Below are 20,957 nucleotides of genomic sequence, written 5' to 3'. Positions count from 1 at the left end.
GACAAGAGCTTTCATTTGCCCATGAGGTGGTTGCGGTCAAAGCTGTGGAGACATGTTAAAGACACGTGGGTATCTCCGAATACGGGACCGAAATGAAGCAGCCGAAGCGGCTCTTAGAGGACCCTAGGTAGAGACCCAGTGGAGTGTGTAATACATCCTGGTACATCTGGCCAGCGAGATATCGAAGTACCCATGGTATGCACTGAGGGAAACTCGTCGTGGAGAACCTACCTGCACCTTCAAGTAGCTCTACCTGTAACAACATAGGGTACCTGCTTCCAAGGTTAGCATCATCATCTCACACACGTACCTATGTGTAAGGTGACCCACTTGGTCTTGCTCAAGCGTACCAAAGCCGCACGCGCTCAGATGTGGAATCGCATCCGTCGTCACGAGCGTCTACTAGGTACCTATGTTCAAAATGACGGCTCACTTACCCAGCTGGGACGTAGCGTCTCCTGTTTGACTACTTGGAGCAAGCCTTACTTCTAGTCCGATCTCGGTTGCACCAATCCCTTCAAGCTCGACTTACTGGGGGTGCAGGCGAGGAGGTTCCGCAGAGCGGTGTGATCGTACAGATTATGCACAACGAACATTCCAGGCTCACGGGTCGGAGTGAGATTTGTCCAGAATTCGGGTCCGATCTCGTAGATCTGGGATAGGTACGCAGACGATGTCTGCAAAGCGAGCTCGTTTGATGCAATTTTGGAAAGATCTTCAGATGTTCAGTGGGGTTCATCTACATGCATGGAAGATCCGACGGCCCGACAAGAGGTGAAAATGCAGGGCAAGGTCAGGGGATTTGGGGTACCATATGCCAGGTAACTCGAATATGGACGATCTCCGAGCTTCCAGAAAAAACTAGAAGCAATATTGATGTTAGGTAGTCGAAATCGTACGTGTGTGCTGTGCGAACCTTCATTATGTAGTCAATAGCAGCAAAAGTTACCGCATCAAGGCCTTTGGTACACTGGCAGCATGTTGATCGAACGATCGCTCAGAGGAGGATCGTATGTCGCTTACCGTAGTAGCCAGAACATGGAGTACGGAAAGCCAGGTCAGGGGCTACTTGTACAGAGTCGGTATGTGAAGTGACATCCAGATATTGTGTTGGAAACGTATCGCTGGTAAGATCTAGAATCCTTACATCTCAGTACGAAGGATATCTAGGGATATGCTTGTAATGCTTCGATTGGATGTCTACCCCGAACTCTTGCCATGATACCTATTAGGGTTTACTCACAAGTCATTCTGGTATGCGTCTGTTTGCTTCAGACCATCTGTTCGTCCTGGCACCATGCATATCAAAAATAAGAGAAGTAGTCAATCCACCTAGGGACGATCTTAAGTGCAGATGAAGGGATTCAATCCAGTCGAACGGCATGCTGCACCCAGGCACTTCTGAGCAATGCTATAGGATCAGGCTCTTCCCCGATCAGTCGCGCGACTGTAAACCAATGAATTGAGGTAAGGGCATAAGAGGAAAATTGTTCACAAGATGATTGGTACTTTGTGCCGCTTAATGCTGCTTTTTGCCAAATGGCTGCTCAGATGTGCATGCAGTGAGACGGGGTTCATGCTCCCCCGCATTGTACGAAACGCTAGCCCTCATTGGGCGCACTAACGGTCTACAACACCCCCGCATCCGTACGTCGTACAGAGAGAAACGTCGTCTCTCGACAACGACATTCCACTTACAGCAACGCATATCCATCTCAGCGATGACCTAGGACGATTTCAAGATACAATGTCTACAAAGTCGCATCGCTTCAAGATGATGAACGGCGACACGGTCACAGCGCTCTTTGGAGAGGCGACCGTTGATCAACAAATCGCATGTTACACACTTGCGTCAACTGCCTGGGGATCATATTTAGACGAAGATGAGGTCATTGCACGAGAGAAATATCTGGCAGCGGAAGCTCTGGCTCGCGATGGTGGCTGTCGCATATGGTGCCTGTATCGCCAGGACGATCACGACCAAATACTTTCAACCTGCAGGACGATACGCAGGAGCTTCCTCTTCAGGGAAGCAGGGAATACTCGGCAACTAGAAGGGTGCTGCATCTCTTCAGTTTATACGGCCTTGCTATATCAAGGTCATGGCCTTGCCTCATACATGCTCCACAACGTTGCACAATGGCTCGACGGTCCAGGCGAGGCTTTCGTAAGTATGCTTTACAGCGGTATGCCACGGTTTTACGAAAATCTGGGGTGGACCACGCTGTCTAACATCGAGGTCATTTTAGATGTTAGCCCATGGCTTCAAGATACTTTGGGTCATTATGCCGATCTTAACATGCAAGCTGTGGGGGATACAGACATAGAAGAGTTATGTGCACGCAGTGTCACATTAATCAAAGAGCGCCCCGATTGCTCAGAACTCGCGGCCGAGGAAGCTACACTAACTGTTCTACCAACGGCAGATCTGATAAGATATCAACATGCGCTAAGCAGTTACATGGGCGACCTCTGGCATCAGGAAGATCCAGAAATTCGTGGTGCTGCGTACAACAACCAAGCATGGATCTACTGGTTTCATGACTTTCGAGGCCGATGTCTTCGCATCCAGCACGTTCACAATGCTATCCAAACCGGAGAAGATAGAGTGGAAATTCTAGCAGCGCTCTTTCTATGCGCGATTCGAGAAGCCAAAGAGTGGAATTTCACCACAATAGCCACCTGGAACATGAGTTCCCATGTCCGGTCTGCACTGGAAACACTAGCTCAGGCGAGTGTCTTCTCGAGGTCTGTCGGTGAGACTTCTAGGACGCAAAGGGTATCTGTTCGCCTTCGAGGTGGCGAAACGAAGCCTAGCAGCATAATGATGGACAACGGGGTCTACGCCTGGAACTTGCGGTACTGATCGAGTTCATCAGCCGGCACAGAGTGTAAGTGTCAGCTCAAGTGACATCAACAACCATGACTTGCCCACCAAATGGAGCTGTACCAGTAACCGGATGACAAAGTTGTTCCCGATAAACTCTTCACTTTGATATACTGCATCTGAGGGTTGCCGACGAGCTATTTTACAGAGTACACCGATCACAAGGGGAAGTAAAGCAACGGTTGTTGTTTAGCATCATTGGATCATATCCTACAAAGATAAGTGAACGAATATCAGAAAGCTTATCGGAGATGCTCTGGTGAAGTACGGAGATGTAGATGTCCAGGCCATCCCACTCTTTCCGTCGGAAAGCTTCGGATGGAAAGGGCCGATTCACCCGGTATCGCACTCCAACACCGAGGCCTGTTCTCGAATAAAACGTGGGGGAACACACCGGACATCCTGGGCATCTCAATAACGAAAAGCCACCTTTAACCTACATTCAATCAATACTCTTCCGCTACGTGAGATTAGAGGTGAACCTTACACTTCATACCGATCATGAGCCACCACGATCCAATTGCGGACGCTAAAGCGCAAGAGGCGACCCACAAATACACTTTCCGGCCAGCGACTATGGAAGACATACCCGCCTTGCAGCAGATGATTGGAGAATCGTTGCGAGCACTTGGAAAAGGATACTACTCAGAAGCCGAACTCGAAGGGTCGATAGGTTTCTTGTTTGGCCCTGATACGGTGTTGATAATTGACCAGTAAGTGCTTGAAACTCTCAGTACATTGGAGCATGGTGACTCCGGGTAAAAGAATATCCCATCCAAGTACGTAGACAAGGAGGCAGTGCCTACTCTCAATCAAGCAACGCAACCTTAAAAAGCAAGACTAGTGGACCGGAAAGCACGGTCCTTGATCAGCAAGAGCAAGGATGACGGAGATGGGAGCAAACGCACATCTTTCACATCACAGCATATCACAACCCCTAACAACATCTAGAACTTATTACATCCTCCACCCCCTCACTTCTCCTAAAACAATCGCCGCTTGTGGCGGCTGGTCCTTCCGCCAAACCTTATATGGCGGCAACAATGCCCCTTCGACCTTGCGCATGCCTGCAAAGCGCAACCCGTCGACAGACCGCGCCAGTATTCGCGCGATATTCACGCACCCCTCGTTCGCGCGCCAGGGTCTTGGGACTATGATGATGCGGTACTGCGAGGCCAGCGCAGCAAAAGGAAATGATGAGACGGACGGTTTCAAGAGACTGGAGATGGGCGCGACGCTCAGTGGGGTCGCGCTGTATGAGAAGTGCGGTTACGTCAGGAGCGGGAGGGAGGATGTGGTGGATTGCCCGAACGGCGAGGGAATCAGGATCTGCCATATGATCAAAGATTTGCAGAGCGAGGCGCCATGAGGATGTGAGTATCGCATGTTGTTGATGGGTCGATGGTTGCAGGAAAGACTTTGATGCGTCACCTGGTAAGCTGCTGGAAGACAGCAAACCATCTCCAACATTCACAAGTCCTTACGAAGAAATTATGAACTGTGCTTTGCAGAGTTCAATTCAGACAAGAGGATGCCTGTGAATTCATGGTTGTGAAGAGAACTAGATCGTTGAGCGTTACTACTTTTGCAGAATCTACATGCAATGATCGAGTGAACATGGATAAGAAGAATAACCAAGTTGTGCCCTGCCGTACCATCTCGCTGCTGCCTAAGTGAGCCAATAGAAACGACTGGGTATCGAAAACGCTTTGATACTGATGCCCCTCCCAGAAAGCGATGGTACTAACCAAACAGTACTTTTATGAAAGACGCTGGCGATGCAATTTCAAGTCCTTGTACCAAACCCAGTCTGGTGCGTCTGGTGTGCTGTCCCAATTTTACATTTCCCGAAGAAGCCCCAAAGCAAATGAAATGATGTGTAACTTTTAGCGAAGTAGGAAACTCGCTTGCAACCAGACATGTGTCGACGGTCGATGCGGCGCTATTTCCCTTTACAGCGTAGCGTTTGGCGCCGCGGCTGCGGCAGATGCATGCTGCCAGCTACTAACGCCAAGGTTGGGTGTTGCCAAATCCTCCGGCTTAATACCCGCATGCCCGACGTTGGTGGCAGCGGGGATTTGTGTGAGCCGGGGGGGCTGAATGAATTGTTTTTTTCGACGATAGTCTGATTCTGAGAGAGGTATGGAAGGGCCCTGTTTCGGGATGGTGGGGCTGGTGAGCTGTTGCAACGGCATATCTTGCTCAGACGCTTGCTCCTGCTTCTGATCGTGACGAAGCTCTTCGGTAATGACATGCTTCTCGGACGCTTGATCAAGCTTCTGCTCCTGACGAAGCTCTTCGGCAATGTCATGCTTCTCGGGCTTCGGGTCGTGATAAGTGTATATCATTTGACCTTTTACCCCTGGCAGACCGGGAGCCTTGTATGTTGCAACGCCTGTGTCTGGGTCGTATTCATCATATGTACTCACAAGTCGCTTGCCACCTCCACCAGGAAGATCAATAACGAAGGCTGGCATCATAAATCCCGAAAGTGTGCCGCGCAATTTCAGGTCCAGATCGAGGATCGTTTGCAGAGGCGTGCGAAGGTCTTCAATGCCGCGTACCATGTCGCACTGGTAAATGTAGTACTGTGCATGTCAGTCAGCATGCTGAAATTAACTTTTCTCGCTTGAAGCTAGGGACGAAAACAGGAACTTACCGGCTGAATGTTCATGCTAGCAAGCGTCCCAATAAGATCTGACAGAGCTTCTTCCGTGTCGTTCACGCCCTTTAGCAGTACTGACTGGTTGCGAACAATGACACCGTGTTTGAACAAGCGATTGGCTGCTTCGCGGGTAACCCAAGTTATCTCATTGGCATGGTTGATGTGCGTATGTAGGCAAACCTGCTTGCCCATGTCGCGGCCTTTGTTGGAAAGCTCAATGAGCGTACTAGTCCATGTATCAGTGTTGTCTGTTATGCGGCATGGAGCCACGGCAAGACCTTTCGACGCAAATCGAACACGTTGGATGTGGGGAATGTTGAGTAACCTTCTAGTAATTAGCAATTGTGTATCAACTAACTTGTGCTGACCAACCGTTCGCCAATCTCCCTGAGGTCGTCAGGTTGAAGGTAATAAGCATCACCGCCTGAGACTACGATGTCGTGAAGGCTTGGATCACTCTCGATGTGTTGGAACACAACCTCCCAACGCTTACGACTGGGCTTTTGCGGTAGTTTCGAGACTGTTTCTGTGTTGGCACCGACTGCATACGAGCGCGTACAGAAACGACAGTACACAGGGCAGATTGAAGTTGCTACAATTGTCAATGGAGAGCTCAAAGTACACTGCAAGCAGCCGAAAACACACATACCCAGAAACAAAGCTCTTCCAGGATAACGGTGGACCAGACCAGGCACAGCTGTTGACAATTAGCCGATGTATCTTTCGTGAGATCTCTAGAACATACGAGAGTCTTCCTGCTCGTTTAGCGAATCCAGTGTCAACTTCTGGTGATCTGCAACAATCCCACTTGCCAAGGGCAAAAACTGCAGACGGACAGGATCATCCAGTGGATTTTCCCAGTCAATGGCTGATAGCAGATGTGGGGTAAGTCGAATCGCCATAGGAGCCATTTTCAACGCAGCAGAAGCATCGTCGATGAAATGTTGCTTGGTCGTAATGTGCTTAAGCAGACGATTCGTGGTTTTACCAATCGTTGGTGGCAAAACATTTTCAAGGAAACGTTGCAGTCTTCGTGCATCAGGAACAGTATTTGCGAGCTACATGACAAGTCAGCGGGACAGCCTGAAGCTACATCTAAGCGGATCTGAACTCACCTGCCATCGATACGTCTTGAACTCAGCTGCAGTGACATCCTTCCATGGCTTTATCTTTTGCCAGTATGGCTCCTGATCAGCAATTGTCGAAAGTGATCTATGCATTGAGAGTATTGAGATAATATTCTGAGGCTTTGACTGCCACGCCGGGCGCTGTACCCTCATAGTGAGGCCGAGCATCATGTAGACTGTTTAATAATGTAGCGCCCCAAAAGTAGGGTTGGATGAAAGGATGAAGGGGAATTGTATGCGGACGAAGAGGACAAGCTATTCTATATCTCAGAATCTGAAAGCAAGCGGATAGTCAATTTCGCACACCCGTCTGGCCGGCTCCGTGCCCGATGCAGACCCACCCTGGTGCGATATCAGTGAATGAGAACAACTCGCTGCCAACCTGGTACCAATACGAAGGGCCTTGCTAGCTGCGTCACACTGCATCTTCGGGTGACTGGGCAAACCTAGTTCAAATTTGTGTTGATTCTACATTCAGTTTATGCTAGCTCGCGGTGGCTAGACACCGTTGCGATATGACAGGCTAGCAGTTTGCTCTGGAACCGCCAGTTCACTTTAGACGCTTTGGCAGATGTACGAACCCGTGGATCCAACTGCGACGAGCTGGAGCCTCTCTAATGATCTCGTCCACGCGAGATAGTGAGCTAGTTTGAACGCGTCTCAGATAGGAGCATCGACGGTGGTTCTTCGGCAGGTGTGTCGTCAGACCGCATCCATGTAGCGTTACTGTCGGAGCGAGCTTGTAGTGAGAAACAAAGCAATTGCTCTGAGCCTGGCTCGTACAAGACAAGCCTTCCAACAGTGCATTGTCGATTGTCCTCTGTAACGGCGAATATGGAGTTACGGGAGCAAAGCCATTGGTCTTGCGTGGAGGCCTCAATCCCAGGACCATGGCAGTGAATTCCCGTGTATCACTTTGTACACTGTATCACAGCGGCCCATTCTCGTGACTACCCACATCGGGCATTTGAGCGTTACACAGCTCCAAGGAGTTACGCTCAGATATGCGGTGTGTGCCGGCTAGAGCCGTTGGATTGTGTAAGCGATTTTTGCAACGCAGTATTCGTTTGCGATTCGTCGGGTACCTTCATCGGTAAGGCGGCAGCAGCAGCGGCAGTCATGCAGCCGCTTTGTCAAGTAATTCCTGAGAAAACGGAGTTGAGAGGACAGTTGCACTGATTGGGTGCTCATGACTAGGTCCCTGTCACGCTAGCGCGTGTCGCTTCCCGATGACATACCTAGGCTAGGGCCCCGCAATTTACCACCTACAACCTAACAATCCAGACATCCATCCATTCCCGATCCACAGCGACACCCACCTCGCGCCACACAACGGCAAATCATGGCTGACTCACCCATTGCCACTCCAGGGTCCGCTGGAGCAGAGACGCCTGCGCAGCAGAAGGCACGGCTCCGTAGAGAGCGCCTCGCTGCGAAGAGCGGCGCCTCGCGGCTGCAACAGATCTCGGCGCTGCAGGGCGGCCCGCCTAAAGATCTCAGTGAAATCGCAAAAGATGTTCCCAGTATGTACAGCTTGTGTTTTTCGACGCATATGGGCGTGCTTGCATCACCCTACCTGTAACCTCCAACTGCACTGCACCAGCACACACGGCTAACTGCGTCCGTAGTGCAGCCTTCACCAGCCCCAACAACTCGAGCATTGTCCGGAACGGTAACGCCAGATCCCGATATGGTAGACATCTCGCAGCATCACTACACACCCGCATCTCAACCACGTCTGCCTTCCCCGTTTGCGTTCGAGGGCAGCGCCACGGGCGCCTTTCCTCAATTTCCTCCGGCGCAAGGCGACTCGTCGCAGGATCCGATGATGGCTATGCTCCAGCAAATGATGGGCGCAGGTGCAGGCGGTATACCGGGCGCTCAAGGCCAGCCAGGTGGCCCAAATGATCTCCCTCCGGGTCTCGCCAACATTTTCTCGGCCATGGGCGGTGGTGCTGGAGCGCCAGAACCGTTGCCAGAGCAGTCCTCGGCCTGGATATGGCGATTGGTGCACGCTCTGTTTTCCCTTGGTCTTGCAGTCTACCTTGTATTGCAAACGCCCTTCTCTGGGTCTAAGTTGTCACGCAACACTGCCCTGGCCGCTGTCGACGACGACTGGACTGTCGAAAGCACGAATGCGCAGCACTTTGCGCACTTCTTTTATCTCTTTGCTACCTTTGAAGTCATCATGCAATCGTCACGGTACTTCATCGAAAGGGGTCAACTGCAAGGGAAGGGGATTCTAAACACAATAGCGGGCTTCCTGCCACCGCCCTATAGCGGCTACATCAGGACCGTCTCCCGTTATGGTATTATCTACACGACTGTCGCTAGTGACGCTATGGTTATCGTCTTCGTACTGGGCGCTGCTGTCTGGTGGAATGGCGCTGGCGTTGCGTGAGCGTGTACGAGGCATGTACTATGGTCGACTAATGTTATCAACGTCGGCCAATCAATTGTGCAGCTCTGACCGTCAGTCATTGGTCTCTCCGATTGCTACCTGCCCATATGTTGTGTACCACGGCCCAAAAACCCGGTTCTGCCTGACTGCAGTTTCTCTCAGGCTACACATGTGAGCGTCAAACTGTTTCACTCGTCAACTATTGCTGGACCGTCAACATCGACTTTTGCGCAGATAGGGCGGGACGAATTCCAAACATGAGCGCGTAGCAAACACAACATCAAAATCCTGATATTGTCAATCGGTCAATGTAGTGATGATATGATTACGGGCAGTACAGCTTACGTCAACCCGTTCTACCCGTTAGGCGGACGCTTTGTACAACTATCTTTGATGATGTACAAGTTACAAGCAAGCCACCCGGTCGCTTAGGTATCTTTGCTGTATCAACAACAAATTTGGTCACACGCACGACGACATGAACACAAAATACAATCGATAAGTTTCCAGAGAACAGAGCATTCAATGGCAATCTCCGGCATGCGGGCAATTCTCACGATGACACGATGCTCTCACACCGCTCTTCTAGCAGCGCCAGCTCGACGACGTTCACTCTCTTGGCTTACTCAATTAGGCTATCCGCCTCGGTCCTGCCATGCAACAGCCGTTCGCATCCCCACTGGCCCCTACCCCACCCAAAACCACAACAGGGGCGTGCACATACAGCCAGGCAGCTGCAGAACGCACCGAGACCAACAAAGTGCACGCAGCCCGTCCCCGTCGGCATGTCTGCATCCAATCCGCAGAGTTTGGGGGCTGTACCACCCCGGTCGCCGCTGGGGGCTTGCATGCTTCCGAGGCCCGCTCCAGGGCCCAGGGGCCAGATCTCTTATGTCAACAAGGGCATCACAGCATCGACCACAGCCGCAGCGATATGTTTGGTTCACGGCCCTATGCGCCGTCCTGCGCACCGAGCGATGTACAGTACCCCGTATCCGTGCAGGGCGTCGTGCTAGGTCGCCCCGCGGGCACAGATGACTCGTTGCAGCCCGTTGTACCACGCGTGTTGTTCACGCTGTAACATATGCTGCCAATCTCTGTGCCATGCAGTGGCGTCGAGAGGGTTCGCGGCGCGGATGTCCGATTGCAGGGGTGCGATTGGCTTGGGAACTGGGACCCGCAAAGGCTTAGTATGGAGGCGTCGTCATAGCGTACCGGGCGCCGTGTTGCTGCTAAGGTGCAGGTGGCTGAACGTTGGTCTGGACAGGCTGGTTTGTGGGGTACTGCGACGCTGGATGTGCAGGCGCTCGTGCAAAGGGACAATGTCTTTGTCCAATCCGCCGGAGCGGCATGTAGCCCGTGGCCTTTTTTTCTTCCCTTGATGTTTTTGTTGTCGTCACGACTTTTTTGTTCTCGGGCCTCATTCCTTCACCTCCCCTGCGCACGTGGGCATCCGTTCCATACATTGCAACTCTCCGGCTATCGAGACAGGGTAAAATTCGTGTTATGACTGACTGCGTATTCCTTTGAACCACATACTGTTACAGCTCTCATCCAATGCCAGACTCCAAGCCATGCTATTCCACACGTGCTACTCGTACAGTCCCTCTGCTCTTTCACAGTACAGTACTACTGAGCAGAAGGAGCAGTTATCTCACCTCTCGCCAGCTTCAGCAACTCCTCCTCCCGCCTCTGCTTCAAAAACACCTCCTTGACCATCGCTCGGTCCGCCTCGCTCCTCTCATCCATCTGAGCCATCTCGGCCATCTTTTCCTCATCCTCGGGAGTCGGGCGGATAATCTGGCTCTCTGGCAGTTTCGCGAGCAGCGCATCCAGGATCTCAGTGTGATGTTGATCGCGGATGTCAATGGAGTAAGTTGGAGCGGCGGCTCCATGAGGTGGAGTTGCGTCGCTTGTGGCGGCCATAGAGGGAACGGAGGTGTTGGATGAGCCGTCCGGGGTGTTGGGCGTGCTCCCCATGAAGATGTGCAGTGCCGAAGCTCCTTCGGGGGAATTGTGCCGCTTGACCTCTACGGGAATCGAGGGGTTGTAGTATTTTATCCGCGGTAGCATGTTGCGCCAGAATTTTCTGAAGAAGGCGAGGTCAGCGGTTATACTGGTGTGATTGTGCTGCCTTGCGCCAAACGACCAGACAGGGTGTTCATAGAATGACCGTAGATAGTCGACTTTGTTCCATCTTTTTGCGGATTGTTTATCGTGAGGGCGAATGCAAATATTACACGTACCTCGCGCCCCAGTGCCCGCCATGGATCTTAGTGTTGAGCTCCAGGCTGATCTTCGACACCTCCTTGGGCAGCACCACAGCGCCTGGCCCATTTCTTATCCATAGCAACTATCAATACAGTCAGCGGTTGACCAAGTATGTCTTATTGCATTCGTAGCGAGTCGGAAGGTTGAGGGAGGTGTGATAAGTCTTTCGAGGTGAAGGCGGTGGTGCGATTCGTACCTGCTGCAACGGGAGTCAGTAGCGTTCAATTGGCGTAGATATATATAATTCGGATTATTAGCGCACCTTCTGCAGCTTCCGCGCGCGCGATATTATGTTGACCATGTTGTGCTGTGATGATGTCGAAACGCCTACTCTAAGAAATCTCGCTGGTCGCGCTCACTCCGCAGCCGAATATCTGCCGAGCGCCCGTGCACATCATCGAGCCAGACAAGTAGTGTTGGTAGTGCACTTTGCCAGGATACGCTGGTGTCATTGTTCTAACTTGTTCCAATGCTGCATACTAGTCTCTTCATTGTCATATTATCCAGGCTACATTCAACGTCATTCACATCGAGAATTTTGATCCAACCTCTTGCGTATGCCACTCTTGCCAACGAACAAGTTGAAGCCACGACAGACCTCAAAAGTACAGAATGATATCTAACACCCCAAATTCGTTCGTTCATATAGATTACAGTGATCCAATTGCATCACCACTGCGCTTGCCCAGACATGTCCAGGTTTAACGAGCAGCTGCCGGTGCAGCGCCACCGGGCGCAGCAGCAGCTCCAGGATTCAAGCGCTTGCTCCTACACACTCGTTAGCAGATTCGTCACTTGGCTGGAGACGTCCGACTTACATGAAAGTCCTGCTGAAGAATGAGATGAGGATCATGGGCAACCAGGAAGGCATCTTGGAGAAGCCCCAGGTGAAGTATCCGAAGGGGATAGCGAGGCCGTACTGCTGGAGCAGACCGTTGAAGGGGTGGAAAGGACCCTCGTAGGGAGCAACCTCGTCAAGCTTGTTATCAACGACAAGCTCCTTGAAGGTCTCGGTGGTGGTGGAAGTGCGGTTCAAAGGCTTGTAACGGTACTCAGGAACGGGCGCAGACTGGTCAGCCAAAGGCTTGGGAATGCGGAACTGGATCAGAGCCGGCGCACCGACAGACCACGAGTTGCAGAGGATGTTCTCCCTTTCGCAATCAAGGAAACCGAGCTTAGGCGACGACGGCTGAGCGGCAATGACGGGGGTTGATGCCTGCACGTGTTAGTTACGCGTTTTCTAAAGATTCGCGCAGATACGTACGTTCCATGCCTTCTCAGCAGGTCCACAGAAGCCGTAACATGTGCTGTTGCCACCAGTAACGAAGATCAGCCAGTCCTGTGTCGCGGGCGCGCTGACGGTGGGATCGACGGTCAGGAGCTCCTTCCAGTTCTCGAGAGTGAGATCGTGCTGGACCACCTCGGCAATCTTGGCTGCTGCTGCCTCTACGGGCGCAGAGGGCACAGACGGCGCAGAGGGAATGACAGAGGCCACCGACGCTGTCGCCTGGTTGAAGAAACCCTTGACCTTCTCGAGGAGGGGAATCTGCTGCTCGGCAAGGGCGAGCGCCGGCAGGGCAAGGACAGCGGTTGTCGAGAAACGCATGTTGTGGATGTGGGTGTGGTGTTGAACGTTACGCGTTGGACCGAACGATACTGGGTCGCTGCCTGTGCTTCAGGACCCTGATGACGTTTGCGGGGCGGGGGCGTGGCTGATAATGATAAACGGCAACAATCTGCAATGAAGCGAATATCTGGCGCGAATGAACGAAATGAAAACCGGCAATGCTTGGATTGAGAAACAACGAGAAGGAGATGGAAACGTCAGCCAGGACACGATGCCTACCACACGCTCGAGGTCTAGCGGGCCAGAGCCGCGAAATTGCCAGAGCTTGGACGTTGTGGAGCCCTGTCCATCAGCCCACACCTCGTCCCCAAACTCCGATTCGCCGTTGCAACAACAACGGAGGACGGTGAGTTTGATCGACTCCCCGTCGACTTTGAATGATACATTAGCACTGAAGAGCAGGACATGTACACTATGCACGAAAACGTCTCCATCTGCAGCACGGCAATACGTCGGCTTATCTTGAGGTAAACACGACAACACACTATCGTCAACGTCTCCTGAAGCCACTTGGTTCGCCATTGTCGTCTGTCGGCACATTGCTAAAATCCCAGCTTGGTCCAGCCATGTTCGCAGCCAGATTTGCGAACACATCAGGCGCAGGAGATTCCGCTCTTGAGTAAGCAGTCGTTGCTGCTGTCAGTATTAGCTTCTTTTCTGCGACAGCAAAATCTAAACGTACCTGTTGGCGGTCGTGAAGGCGCTCCTGCTGACAGTCTGTCTCCCAAGTCTCGTCTGAAATGCCGATCTGGCATCATGTTCTCTTCCTCTTGCTCCATGTCGACGGTCCTCCACGTTTCATTGGAAGCACGAGGCCTGAGATGTGGTTCATCGAGCTCAGCTTCTGCTGCGTCGCGTGTATGCTCGCTCAACCTCATCCTGCCCACCTTTGCTGCAAGTTCGTCCTGGAAATTTGTAGGCATTTTCCTTCTCGCCTGTGGTGCGGTGAAAGGCGTTTTGATACGAGCGGCAAGCTCTTCATCTTGTCTACGTTCTCTGTCTTCTACAGCTTGAGCGTGCTCGAGTGCTTCGACATCATGGCTGTGCGGTGTCTCTGTATATACCGGTGGTCCTTTAAATGCTGTGCTCGCGTCTCTCTTGTCTTCCTCACATACTTTCTTGAGCTTGACGCCAGTTCGAATGTTGGCAAACAAAGCACCACGACATGGATCGTTCGGAGATTGTGCGGTAGCAGGAGGCGGTGGTGGTGGTGGCGGCGGCGGGGGAGGAGGGGGAGGTGGCGATGGGGCATGAACTATAGGTATTGGTATAAGAGGTGCATTGGGCGCTGGTATACGTTCCCGCTTCGCAGAAGTTCGTGGTTTCGGACTCCCATGTTGCTCATCAGATGCTCTACCGGCCTCGCTGACTGGCAGAGCAACAGGACTATGACCGCTTTCCTTCGACGGCCGTTCCTCTTTCCGTTTCCGTGAATGGCGGCGTCTACTTTGCTTCTGGTCTTTTCCATGCTTCTCTTCATGCTCAGGGTTAGCATCCCCTTTCTCAATCAGCGGCTCTGCATCGCCACCTTTCCGGACACCTTTTACGTCTGTTCTCTTCCGCCGAAATGCACCGACATGCTTCTCAACAAATCCCCTACTCCTGTGTCCAGCATCCTGCTCCGCTTTGATGTGTCGGTACACGCTCTTCGCGTGTGAGAGGAGTCCTACTCCTTTGCCTTTGGTCGGAAGAGACCCAAATGGAGTGCCGTCAGGACCCAGAACTGCTTTGGTGACATTAAGAGCGCCCGACATTAGATGTGTTGCTGGATCGGCTCCTAGCGCAGATCGACTTGATTGAACATGACTTTGCTCGTGATTCGTATGATCTTTAAGCTTCTGGTCGCTATGTGCTTCTGCTGATCTATGACGACGGTGCCGCCTACGAACATGCTTGCCTTCGTTATCAACAGAGCTATGGTGATGTTGTCGCCGAGTTTGAAGGCTGCCATCCTTGTCCCGCCCATGCGATCGGTGCCGACGATGTTTATGGCCATCCTTGTCTCGCTCATGTGACTGCCTTCGATGAGATGGATGGTGATGCTCCCTCTCACGAGAACGACTTCTCCTACCATGTCTTCTCTTCCTCTGCGTCTTCTTCTGCTCTTCCTCCATTTTCCTAGCGTCCTTCGTCTCTCTCGCTTTATCCTGCTTGTACAGTCTATAAATCCGCAGATTTTCCACAACTCCCTCAATGATCAACCTGCCAGTGCTCGCACCACCTAATTCGCTATTTCTTGGCCGATGACCGGACATAAGATCTTGGATACTTGCTACAACCGCTTGTCTGTACTCGTCCGGATGTGCGCGCGGATCAGGGTGAATTGAGTCGGTGCTGCTCGCCATCAGCAGCAGGGCAGCTGCGAGGGAGAGCCATACTCTTTTCATATTGCAAGTGGCAGATATTGTGAATGTTAGATGTTAGTGATAGGGAGATTCTGTGACGAAATACGTGATAGGGCAAACGAATGTAATGACAGCACGAATTACCGTCAACATGACATTGACATCGTACATGCCACGTCAACTGGAATCCTACATATATCTCAAAAAACAGTGAATCAGGACATAGCTCTGTTTGGCGCAAAACATAATTCATTAATCATAACGCGAGACATATCACGCAAAGTATCTAAACTAAACACAAACCTCTGTCCCAGCCATCGGTACCCACCCAAAAACGTTAACCATACGTCATTCGATTTCCCCTCCTTGCTTTTGCATAACATCAAAATCAGGTTGAGTCATCCATCGTTAGTCGCTCGTTGACATCTATACCGCACCTCCCTCCGCAAGCTCCTCAGCAGGCACGTCGTTCGTGAGGACCGGTCCAGGCCCCAAGAAAAACGGCAGCGCATCAGCAATAGTCTCCAGCGTACTGGGATCGATCAGCGTGGGCTCCTGCTCTACCGTGACACCTTCCTCGGCCTGATCAACCGCCTCCTGCAAAGAGTTTGCTTCGTCTTCTCCCTGCACCTCATCGTCTGGACTAGCGACCAGCTCCGGGTTTCCCATGATCTCGCTGACTAGCTCGCCGAGTGTCTTGTTTTGGTACGGTAGTAGATCCACTGGCAGCGGCGTATCCTGTTCTGGAACTATCTCCTCGACGATAGGAACGGGGGCAGTCTCGGTGGTCGTGTTGGAGGGAAAGGGGCTGGTGAAGTTATCGGGACGCGGGTACGGGATCATCGGGACTGGCCGAGGACGGCGACCACTTGCGTCTTCAGCCTCCGACTGGGATTCGTCAGAGTCGTCAGTACCGTGCCAAATACCGTGCGAGGGCGAAGAGGAGATTCCATCTACAGCCTGCGTCGCGAGACATTCTTCGAACTCAGCCTGCTGCTTTGCGAACTCCTCTAGGTAGGTTTCGTGCGCAGCAATTTCTTCAGCGGTGTGGTTGCATCCACCGAGGCAAGAGTTGAAGCCGATCTGTGGGATGGGCTCCGTGCAGGTCAACAAGACAGGAACATCTTCACCTGGAAAGACTGTGGAGTTTGAACCATCAGTCGAATCGACGATGCTTGGCTCCTCGGTATCTGCAAGCGGGTCAGGGCCTTCGCCAACCCAGATCGGTCCATTAGGCCCCTCTTCGTAGCCAGGTAAGAGTTGAGGGACTGGCGGTTCAGGTGCCGAGATTTGGGGTCCGAACGTGTAGTGGCCATCGAGATCCGGGATATCGAAGTCTGGGAAGTCAGGCTGTCCACTGTAGAGATCTGGCTCGCCCAACACCAATGGTATGTCCTCAATGGTAGGAGCTGGCTCAAAATCTGTTGTGGGTGCATCATCGAAATTGCCGAACAACTTCCAGAAGCCGGCCGCCAATACATCGAAGAAGTTGACACTATCACCAGCATCGGCACTAGCCTCACTCGTCACTGGGTCAACCAGTTGTCGTTTCGTCACTAAACCTTGCACAAGATGGGGAAACCACAGTTTGAAGCCGTCTTCGGCATCCGTGGCATCGCCAGGGTCGCTGATGCTACCAACGCTAGGTCCAGGATAGATTTGAGCAACCGAACGAGCAGACGAGATCACACCTCGAATAGCGAGCCTGTGGACTGCAGTAGTGTCTTGTGTAGTTCCGTTAGTGGACGCTGGGGTTCGGTCGTATGTGGACGCAGGAGGGTACCAGGGAATGTTAACGGTCGAAGCAGCAGCATACTTGACAAGCGAAGCCATGTTGCTGCTAAGCTCGACTATCCGCCGAAGGAATGCCTCAAACTTCTCGGCTTCGGTCATATCAGTCCAGATTTTTTGCACTACAGCTTCGTTGGGCGTCTGCGTCTCTGCCTGCGTCTCTGCCTGTGTAGATTCTTCTGTGTATGCTTGCTCGATGACTTCTGTGGACGGTTGGTCGGATGTCTCTGCGGACACCTCTTTAGGTGCTTCTGCAGATGCTTGATAAGCACTCGGATTGGGACGATAGTATCTAGTCGGTGCGCGTGGACCATCGTCGCGCTTGTCGTACGATGTCCATCTCTTTTGGCGAGCCACGCGTTTGCTCACCAAGTCTGAGTCTTCATAGTAATGTGATTCTTGGCTGTCGTAGACATGCTTGTTGGAGTAATCATCACCTCCTTTAGGGTATGAGTTGACATTCTCAGTATCATAGTGCGAGTCCTGTGGGTAGCCAGAATTCTTGTGCTTGCAGTCTTCTCCATGACGGTGCGTGTGCGATGATGCTGAATATCCTTGCTTTTGACTATGGGTCTGGACATAGTCAGATGCGGGCGCTGTGGCTCTACGAGCGAGGCCGCCTCGACCGTACAGCGTTGCCAGATACGCATCGAGGTCCTGCTGCACTTTCGGATTTGGTCCCGTTGCACTCGGTCTCTTCGGCGCGGCCTGTTTGGGTTCCTGGGGCTGCTGAGGCTGCTGAGGCTGTTGCTGGGCTGGCTGTTGCTCTTGCTGGTGCATGCGAGCATTGCCGCCGAAACACTCAGGATAGTATTTTCCAGAACGGTTCTTGGCCGCACAGTCATTTGGCTTTGATGAGCTTTGAGCGGGTGCAGTCCATTGGCCTCCACCGCCGCCACCATAGTTGCTCGACGGCGCGTCTTTGCTTCCGGCGTTCTTGGATGGCTTTCCAGTACATTGACCTCTGCGAAAGCTGGGCTGGCTGGAAGCACTTTTCCCGTTGGCATAGATGACACTCTTTCCAGGGTTATCAAATACGACTTCGGTAGTCTCTTGAATCTTGCAATTGTTGATGTTGGCCAGGTTTGCGACAAACAACTCAGGATATTTCGACAAAGCGTTCGAAGCCGCGGCCTGACTATCACGCTTACTCCTTCTTTTGTTCGTAATATCGATGACGGCACAGTTCATGTACATCTCTCTGTTACCAATTTTGTTGAACCTGCACGCTGTGAGCCAGTATCTCGCCTGACATGGCACAGAAAGTGATATGAAAAAGAGGGTCTTACCATGTCCAGGCCAGCAGACATTTCTTCGCGGCCGGGATTTCGCTGGGAATCGTGAAGTCGTAGTTCTTACGCAAAGGGCAACCGCCCATTATGCTTTCAATGACGTAGAAGTCGTCTCCGCCATTGCAGCTCAAACTGATCTGACAACTACCACCACTATGCGTGGTATCTCCTCTCAATCTCAGTGTCTGCTTGCTACCAGCTGGATAAGTTGCGACTGTCGTCAAGGGCGTATTCAGATGATAACCTTTGCAGGCGAAATTGCTACCGTCCGCGTTCAGAGGGCTGAGAATATTGTAGTCTTTGGGTTCGTCCGGACGATCTGTTGCGTGTGGGTCTCTCAGGGGAGATGGTGACGACATCTGCATGTGTGCAAGAGCGAGGGGAAGGACGCTCAAGGCGCCGATGATGGATAGAGGAGCCATGGTGAGTATGGCCAGCATACGGCAGAGTGCGAAGATGCGCTGAAGAGCAGAACACCGTGTCGACCTGTCATGGTGGTTATATGGTCACAAGCAAGGGAGGTAGTAGCTGGGCCAGTTGCGCGTCGAATTCCTGGTTGTCGCGTGGATCTAGTCAGGCCTGGATGGGACCCAGATCGAACGTAGGAGAAGAAAAGGAAGAAATCGCGACAAGGGAGTGGACACAGGCGAAAGTAGCCAAAGGTTGTATATTAGAGAAAATAGGGCTGTGAGGGCATTTCTGTTCGGTCTCATCCACAGTGTTTCAGTAGAGCTGTGGTACTTGGCTCCGACGTCTGCTGTCATCTTGTCTCAGTCAACACAGCGTCTGCATCAAAGAATGGATCGAGCATGCTCGTGCAGATGCTGCAGCTCCCAGCTCCTTTGTCGCATTCCATTAGGTATTTGTGTATCCCCAAAAGCTTCGTAAAGCTTGTCGCAAACCCAGTAACGCCGCGGAATGCATGCCCGGTGGGCCCACCCCTCATCTCAGCGTCGATCGCTGCGCCAGACCCTCGCCCTTTTTGTTCTTTTTCCCGCCGCGGAAGTCGTTGGCCGACAGCTCAGTCTCAACATCGAGGCCCAGCTCTGCGGCATCCTTGGCCTCGCGCGCCTTCCGGCTACGTTCGGCGTGCGAAAGTAGGTAGGGACGAATGAGCATGTAAGCACCAACTATGCCAACGATACGAAGCCAGCGTTGTGCGCTCATCTCCTCCCAAGACTGGACCGAGTTGTTGACGAGGCGGTCCTTCCATTCGAGTACGTTGGCGACGAGCGCATTCCAGGAAATTTCTTCGGCCATGATCGCTGCGGTGTTGCACGGTAGTTATGATAGCGCAGATGAGGCGAAAGGTGCAGGAAGGCGTAGAAGGTGCCGGTGGATTGGATGAGGAACGTGGAGCGGTGTGCAGCAAAATAAAGATCTCGGTGAGGATGAGAAGGCCGTGTCAGGATCATCCAGGGTCTGAACCAGGGCTCCGATCTCCCCCGCTATTGGCTACCCACGACGCGTCGCGTCATTGTTCAGCCGTCCCCCATCCGTTGAAGGGTCTGAACCATACATCAGCACGGCGTTATGGCCTCAGTGGATGGTGAAGCCGCTGAGCGAGAAGAGGTGAGAAGGTCTGATGAACATGGAAACCTTGTGTTGCTGACGACGCCTCCTGCAGCGCCTCAAGTCCGCACTGTGGTACTCGATCGGCCAGTTCGTCGACGATGCTCTCCTCGCCGACGACATGAATGCAACACCGCAGTTCATTGGTGCTTTGACTGAGCTGGTCTACACACAGATTGGTGCGTCTTTGCTACTTATCAAATCAACTGCAGTACAGCTGCTAGACATAACCATCTGCCTTCAATTTACGTCAACTGACACGAGTCAGCCAATACGTCTCGCGACCTCGAAACCTTCTCCCGTCATGCCGGCCGCAAAGCTGTCAATAACGACGATGTAATGCTACTCACGCGGCGCAACGAAGCCCTTGAAGACATCCTTCGGCGGGAGCTGGACCAAATGAAGGCTGCTGAAGGACGGGGAGAGCAACAACAAACCGTTACTACAGGGAAGAAACGAGGCAGGCCTTCTGGCGGCGGCAAAGGGAAGGGGAAAGCCTAAGACAACGTCTGAACTAGTTCTCGATACGCTGTGTTTTGGGCGTTGATTTGACATGATACCCGTGGGCAGGCGCAGCTCACACACGGACCTAGAAGCAATGATGCACTTTGAAAGTCAAACAATAGAATGCAGAGAGTGCAGAGAGTGCAGAGAGTGCATGTATCCAAGCATCCACTCAGCATGATAAAGCCCCTGCGTCCTGTGCTGTTCCGTGTGCAAGTCACCCACCAGCTGAAGGGACTCACAGCACAAACATTGCTCACCAAGCCTTCTCAAACATAGGTATCGTTGCACCCTAGTATTTCTCTCTCGTTGCATTCGCCATTTCGTTAGGTACTCCAGCTTCCACCGCTCACGTGCATTTTGCCCCCCGCTTCCGGCCGCAATAAGCAAGTGGGGCCCTTGGCCTTTGGCCCCTCCTCAAGTCGGCCATCGGCGAGCTCCTGCACGCGACCTAGAACGCGCCGCGGCCTGGCAC

General features: G+C 52.4%; 9 protein-coding genes across 9 annotated transcripts; 4 read left to right on the top strand and 5 right to left on the bottom strand.

Moving 5' to 3' along the window:
• Positions 1-1,677: 1,677 nt before the first annotated feature.
• On the top strand, positions 1,678-3,272 carry C7974DRAFT_401111 (uncharacterized protein). The gene has a single exon (XM_046142572.1). The coding sequence runs from the start codon at positions 1,748-1,750 to the stop codon at positions 2,864-2,866; it is 1,119 nt and encodes a 372-aa protein (XP_045994191.1). The 5' UTR covers positions 1,678-1,747; the 3' UTR covers positions 2,867-3,272.
• On the top strand, positions 3,273-4,527 carry C7974DRAFT_401109 (acyl-CoA N-acyltransferase). The gene is made up of 2 exons (XM_046142571.1): positions 3,273-3,600; positions 3,839-4,527. Exons 1-2 carry the CDS (start codon positions 3,389-3,391, stop codon positions 4,254-4,256), a joined length of 630 nt encoding a protein of 209 aa, XP_045994190.1. The 5' UTR covers positions 3,273-3,388; the 3' UTR covers positions 4,257-4,527.
• On the bottom strand, positions 4,528-6,906 carry C7974DRAFT_365098 (uncharacterized protein). The gene is made up of 6 exons (XM_046139819.1): positions 6,668-6,906; positions 6,298-6,610; positions 6,202-6,249; positions 5,925-6,144; positions 5,547-5,877; positions 4,528-5,475 (listed from the first exon to the last, which is right to left on the bottom strand). The coding sequence occupies exons 1-6, from the start codon at positions 6,848-6,850 to the stop codon at positions 4,840-4,842; spliced, it is 1,731 nt and encodes a 576-aa protein (XP_045994189.1). The 5' UTR covers positions 6,851-6,906; the 3' UTR covers positions 4,528-4,839.
• A 932-nt stretch (positions 6,907-7,838) lies between these two features.
• C7974DRAFT_39147 (uncharacterized protein) lies at positions 7,839-9,343 on the top strand. The gene is made up of 2 exons (XM_046141586.1): positions 7,839-8,202; positions 8,308-9,343. Exons 1-2 carry the CDS (start codon positions 8,022-8,024, stop codon positions 9,078-9,080), a joined length of 954 nt encoding a protein of 317 aa, XP_045994188.1. The 5' UTR covers positions 7,839-8,021; the 3' UTR covers positions 9,081-9,343.
• Positions 9,344-10,709: 1,366 nt separating this feature from the next.
• Positions 10,710-11,652, bottom strand: C7974DRAFT_416237 (uncharacterized protein; the record flags this gene model as incomplete). The annotated part of the gene is made up of 3 exons (XM_046143968.1): positions 10,710-11,169; positions 11,327-11,433; positions 11,614-11,652. The coding sequence occupies 3 exons, from the start codon at positions 11,650-11,652 to the stop codon at positions 10,710-10,712; spliced, it is 606 nt and encodes a 201-aa protein (XP_045994187.1).
• Positions 11,653-12,151: 499 nt separating this feature from the next.
• Positions 12,152-13,084, bottom strand: C7974DRAFT_39121 (uncharacterized protein). Its single transcript, XM_046141563.1, has 2 exons — positions 12,616-13,084; positions 12,152-12,567 (listed from the first exon to the last, which is right to left on the bottom strand). Exons 1-2 carry the CDS (start codon positions 12,955-12,957, stop codon positions 12,166-12,168), a joined length of 744 nt encoding a protein of 247 aa, XP_045994186.1. The 5' UTR covers positions 12,958-13,084; the 3' UTR covers positions 12,152-12,165.
• A 2,497-nt stretch (positions 13,085-15,581) lies between these two features.
• Positions 15,582-19,097, bottom strand: C7974DRAFT_39111 (uncharacterized protein). The gene is made up of 2 exons (XM_046141543.1): positions 18,404-19,097; positions 15,582-18,336 (listed from the first exon to the last, which is right to left on the bottom strand). The coding sequence occupies exons 1-2, from the start codon at positions 18,844-18,846 to the stop codon at positions 15,750-15,752; spliced, it is 3,030 nt and encodes a 1,009-aa protein (XP_045994185.1). The 5' UTR covers positions 18,847-19,097; the 3' UTR covers positions 15,582-15,749.
• C7974DRAFT_39110 (trafficking PGA2-domain-containing protein) lies at positions 19,098-20,015 on the bottom strand. The gene has a single exon (XM_046141541.1). The coding sequence runs from the start codon at positions 19,664-19,666 to the stop codon at positions 19,349-19,351; it is 318 nt and encodes a 105-aa protein (XP_045994184.1). The 5' UTR covers positions 19,667-20,015; the 3' UTR covers positions 19,098-19,348.
• On the top strand, positions 19,912-20,851 carry C7974DRAFT_401099 (kinetochore component CENP-S-domain-containing protein). Its single transcript, XM_046142570.1, has 3 exons — positions 19,912-19,978; positions 20,034-20,157; positions 20,247-20,851. Exons 1-3 carry the CDS (start codon positions 19,940-19,942, stop codon positions 20,477-20,479), a joined length of 396 nt encoding a protein of 131 aa, XP_045994183.1. The 5' UTR covers positions 19,912-19,939; the 3' UTR covers positions 20,480-20,851.
• Positions 20,852-20,957: the final 106 nt, after the last annotated feature.

Source organism: Boeremia exigua (genome assembly GCF_020726555.1).
Source record: "Boeremia exigua strain MPI-SDFR-AT-0100 chromosome Unknown C7974scaffold_10, whole genome shotgun sequence".
In the NCBI taxonomy this organism is placed as follows: Eukaryota; Fungi; Ascomycota; class Dothideomycetes; order Pleosporales; family Didymellaceae; genus Boeremia; species Boeremia exigua.
The sequence above is the reverse complement of the archived record's forward strand: the minus strand, read 5'-3'. Positions and strand labels throughout refer to the sequence as shown.

Coding starts and splice junctions, on each gene's coding strand:
- C7974DRAFT_401111 (XM_046142572.1), top strand. CDS start 1,748: ATGTCTACAAAGTCGCATCGCTTCAAGATGATGAACGGCGACACGGTC.
- C7974DRAFT_401109 (XM_046142571.1), top strand. CDS start 3,389: ATGAGCCACCACGATCCAATTGCGGACGCTAAAGCGCAAGAGGCGACC. Junction 3,601..3,838: donor ACGGTGTTGATAATTGACCA/GTAAGTGCTTGA, acceptor AACAACATCTAG/AACTTATTACATCCTCCACC.
- C7974DRAFT_365098 (XM_046139819.1), bottom strand. CDS start 6,850: ATGATGCTCGGCCTCACTATGAGGGTACAGCGCCCGGCGTGGCAGTCA. Junction 6,611..6,667: donor TCAAGACGTATCGATGGCAG/GTGAGTTCAGAT, acceptor CTTGTCATGTAG/CTCGCAAATACTGTTCCTGA. Junction 6,250..6,297: donor AAACGAGCAGGAAGACTCTC/GTATGTTCTAGA, acceptor AATTGTCAACAG/CTGTGCCTGGTCTGGTCCAC.
- C7974DRAFT_39147 (XM_046141586.1), top strand. CDS start 8,022: ATGGCTGACTCACCCATTGCCACTCCAGGGTCCGCTGGAGCAGAGACG. Junction 8,203..8,307: donor AATCGCAAAAGATGTTCCCA/GTATGTACAGCT, acceptor CTGCGTCCGTAG/TGCAGCCTTCACCAGCCCCA.
- C7974DRAFT_39121 (XM_046141563.1), bottom strand. CDS start 12,957: ATGCGTTTCTCGACAACCGCTGTCCTTGCCCTGCCGGCGCTCGCCCTT. Junction 12,568..12,615: donor CTGCTGAGAAGGCATGGAAC/GTACGTATCTGC, acceptor TAACACGTGCAG/GCATCAACCCCCGTCATTGC.
- C7974DRAFT_39111 (XM_046141543.1), bottom strand. CDS start 18,846: ATGCTGGCCATACTCACCATGGCTCCTCTATCCATCATCGGCGCCTTG. Junction 18,337..18,403: donor TGTCTGCTGGCCTGGACATG/GTAAGACCCTCT, acceptor CACAGCGTGCAG/GTTCAACAAAATTGGTAACA.
- C7974DRAFT_39110 (XM_046141541.1), bottom strand. CDS start 19,666: ATGGCCGAAGAAATTTCCTGGAATGCGCTCGTCGCCAACGTACTCGAA.
- C7974DRAFT_401099 (XM_046142570.1), top strand. CDS start 19,940: ATGGCCTCAGTGGATGGTGAAGCCGCTGAGCGAGAAGAG. Junction 19,979..20,033: donor AAGCCGCTGAGCGAGAAGAG/GTGAGAAGGTCT, acceptor CGCCTCCTGCAG/CGCCTCAAGTCCGCACTGTG. Junction 20,158..20,246: donor GCTGGTCTACACACAGATTG/GTGCGTCTTTGC, acceptor GACACGAGTCAG/CCAATACGTCTCGCGACCTC.